This window comes from Clarias gariepinus, chromosome 7 (assembly GCF_024256425.1).
Source record: "Clarias gariepinus isolate MV-2021 ecotype Netherlands chromosome 7, CGAR_prim_01v2, whole genome shotgun sequence".
NCBI lineage: Eukaryota > Metazoa > Chordata > Actinopteri > Siluriformes > Clariidae > Clarias > Clarias gariepinus.
The window spans coordinates 6,613,443-6,616,884 of record NC_071106.1 but is presented as its reverse complement, the minus strand read 5'-3'; the positions used below and the strand labels follow the sequence as shown (position 1 = coordinate 6,616,884).

General features: G+C 45.6%; 1 protein-coding gene across 1 annotated transcript; it reads right to left on the bottom strand.

Moving 5' to 3' along the window:
- Nucleotides 1-685: 685 nt before the first annotated feature.
- Nucleotides 686-2,673, bottom strand: LOC128528244 (uncharacterized). The gene is made up of 2 exons (XM_053500999.1): nt 1,075-2,673; nt 686-853 (listed from the first exon to the last, which is right to left on the bottom strand). The coding sequence occupies exon 1, from the start codon at nt 2,599-2,601 to the stop codon at nt 1,366-1,368; it is 1,236 nt and encodes a 411-aa protein (XP_053356974.1). The 5' UTR covers nt 2,602-2,673; the 3' UTR covers nt 686-853; nt 1,075-1,365.
- Nucleotides 2,674-3,442: the final 769 nt, after the last annotated feature.

Here is a 3,442-nt window from a genome sequence, read left to right as displayed (position 1 = left end):
TTTACATCATCACAAAGCAGCTTTACACAATCAAAAGAATTAAGTTTGTATGAAATGTGAATGTGTATGAATCAAAATTATATGATTGTCTCTGATGAGCAAGCTTATGACGACGGCGACAGCGGCAAGGAAAAACTCCCTGAGATGGTAATAAGAAGAAACCTTGAGAGGAACCAGACTCAACAGGGAACCCATCCTCATCTGGGTGAAAACAGATAGCAGGGATTGATGTGCATAATAATATGCGAGACTGGAAGTTCAGTATAAAAGGAGATGTGTAAGATTAAAGTCCAGTTTGTTCCTGGAGGCTGTGAGAAATTCCAGTCCTGAACTATTGAGCGACTGAAGTCACAGGTCCTCAGAGAACAGCTGTCTGCATCAGTCGAGGACAAGACCACCTTCATGGTAAAGTGAAACCATCCCCAGTCACCACACGCATTCCAGGCAGACCGCACGGGACATTCATGTGATGAGATCTCCAACCAGAAGCAGGATTCCAGGATGAGTTAGACAGGTCCAGCGGGCAGAGGAGGTCTGGATCACTGGCAGCTCAGGAGCGACATGTATATCTCGACAGAGAGATAGGTAGAGGAAAAAGAAGAGACGAAGAGAGAGAGAGAGGATAGAGCAGAAAAGGAGAGAGCAAAAGAGATGGAGAAATAACAGTTAGGTATGGTCACAGTAGAACAATATATAATATTCTGCCCTAACAATGTGTCGCAACGATGCATAGGCAGATAGCGAACGGTTTGAATGAAATCCAAGCACACTTGTTCATTTGACCTTTTACTGTAGATTTTGTTTGCTCCAACAAGATATACTCCACACAGATGTCTTTCATTCCACCGTAAAACTAAGAAAACACACATAAGTATTTTTCATTAAACTAAATAAACTGAGGAGTATATTATCAAGAACTTCCTCTCACATGCCGGCAGTAAGCATGAGTTCAGAGAGCAGCTAATAGTGCTAACACAAAAACATACTTTATCAAAACATAACATTTTACCAAATTCGTAGCTCTTAATGTTACATAGGCATGCAAATAAGTGTCAGTAAACAGATATCACTTACAGACATATCTACTCCAAGGATTTCTATCATTAGAAACAGCGCTGCACACACTCCAAGGAACATGGAAAAAACCGGACCTCTTTTTCTTTTCTTTTTTTTTTTAACTAATTTGGAAACTTCCGGTACCAAATTCAGCCAGTAGATGTCGCCTGTGCACAATCTAGTACACTGATAAGCAATGTAAAACAATAGAATAAACAGAAATATACTACAGAATAGTCAGAGAAGTTACATTCCCCAGCCAGAACACTCCCCGTCTGGTATAATGTCTATTATACCACTGTGCACCATTCAATTACTATTATCTTTGGAGAAAAGCACAACAACGTCCTTGATAGGCCTTAGATACTCTTTCACAGTCCCTTGTTTTGCAGTCTTTACCATGACCTTACGAACTCTGTTGTCCTTGCTCAGAATGACCTTTGTAACGAGTCCGACTGGCCATTCACTTCGTTTCACCTGACAGTCTTTAAGCAGTATGACATCACCTTCCTGAATATTGGCTCTGTCATCGATCCACTTTCTTCTCAGCTGCAGAGTCGTCAGATATTCCTGCCTCCATCTTTTCCAGAAGGAGTCGGCCAGGCTCTGCACTTGTCGCCATTGACTTTTGTGTAGATGACCCATTCTGAAGTCTCTCGGAGGAGCAGGGGCCACACTCGCCTTTTGAGTCAGTAGCATCGCAGGTGAAAGAATCTGAGGCATTTCTGCATCGGTAGAGATGGGGGTCAAAGGTCGAGAATTCATGATGGCCATAACTTCAGCCATTATGGTCGTCAGCACTTCATGCGTGAGTCTCGTAGGACCATTTTTCAACAGGAGTCCGTCGAGAATGCGTCGTGCGACTCCAATCATCCTCTCCCACGCTCCCCCCATGTGGGATGAATGTGGTGCGTTAAATGACCAGGTACAGCCCCGATCCTGTAAGAAGTTTTTGATCTCATGGTCTTCTGTGTTTATTTGCAGTTCCCTGCAAGCACCAATAAAATTTGTGCCTCTGTCAGACCTCAGGTGTTGCACTGGCCCTCTGATGGCCAGGAAGCGTCGGAGAGCATTGATAAAGCTTGAAGTTGACATTGATTCGATCACTTCCAGATGAACAGCTCTGGAGCTCAAGCAGCTGAAGATGACAGCCCACCTTTTGTTTTCAGCACTACTTCCTCTCGTTCGACGTGACACCACGCTCCACGGGCCGAAGATGTCAAGACCTGTGTGTGTGAATGGAGGATCTACAGACACTCTGTCCACTGGCAGATCTGACATTTTCTGGTTTGCCAGTTTCCCCCTCAGCTTCCTGCACATGACACATTTGTGGATGACACTAGCGATGAGCCTTTTGCCTCCAACAATCCACAGACCTGCTGTGCGTATTGAACCTGCAGTGAAATGGCGGCCTTGATGGGCTACTTGACCATGGTAATGCTCGGCAAGCAGCTTGGCTATATGGTGGTTAGACGGTATTATCAAAGGATGCTTCTCTTGGTCGGAGAGGTCAGCTACACGTATCCGACCGCCCACTCTCATCATGCCTTCATTGTCAATAAAGGGGTCCAGTCTTTTGAGTGAGCTATGCTGTGACACTCTGCTATCTTGTGTTAAGTTCTTAAACTCTTCCTTGTAAACATCTTGTTGCACAGCTTTAATGTAAACTTTGCTTGTGAGAATTCTGTTGTGCAATGTCTCATGCAGTGGTGCCATTTACTACAGGTCTCTGTGCGTGTGGACTGAGAGAATGTCCTTGCTATGTGAGTAAGTGTCGCAACAGCTCTCACAAGGGATTTCCAGCTTGAAAAGCGCTGAAATCTGTGTGTTCCCAGTGGCTGATTTGTAACCTTTGTCGTCAGTGTGGTTACCTGAGGCCGTATTTCGACATCCAAATCCGGGTTCACGAGCTGAAAAGACTCCACAACATTGTCTTCCCGAGCATCTAGGTGTTGAAGGAAGGTGGGTCCAGAGAACCAGTTGGTGAGGTTCAGCTGAGCTGGTGGCATAGGCCTTGTGGCGTGATCGGCGGGATTTTGATCAGAACGAACATAATGCCACTGGTCTGGGGAGGTGGATTTTCTAATGCGTGCCACCCTGTTGGCCACATACATGTGAAACCTTCTTGTCATGTTGTGAATGTAGCCAAGTACCACGCGGCTATCAGTGTAGAACTTGACACGTAGGTCAACATCCATCTCTTCCCTTATGAGCTCCATGAGCTCGACGGCGAGCACTGAAGCGCAGAGCTCTAGGCGTGGAACGGTGTGAGCAGGGAATGGGGCCAGCTTTGACTTACTCATCACAAACCCCACATAAAGCTGTCCCTTAGAATCTTTGACCCGCAGGTATGCCACAGCAGCTATGGCTAGAACAGACGCATCTG

Coding starts and splice junctions, on each gene's coding strand:
- LOC128528244 (XM_053500999.1), bottom strand. CDS start 2,601: ATGATGAGAGTGGGCGGTCGGATACGTGTAGCTGACCTCTCCGACCAA.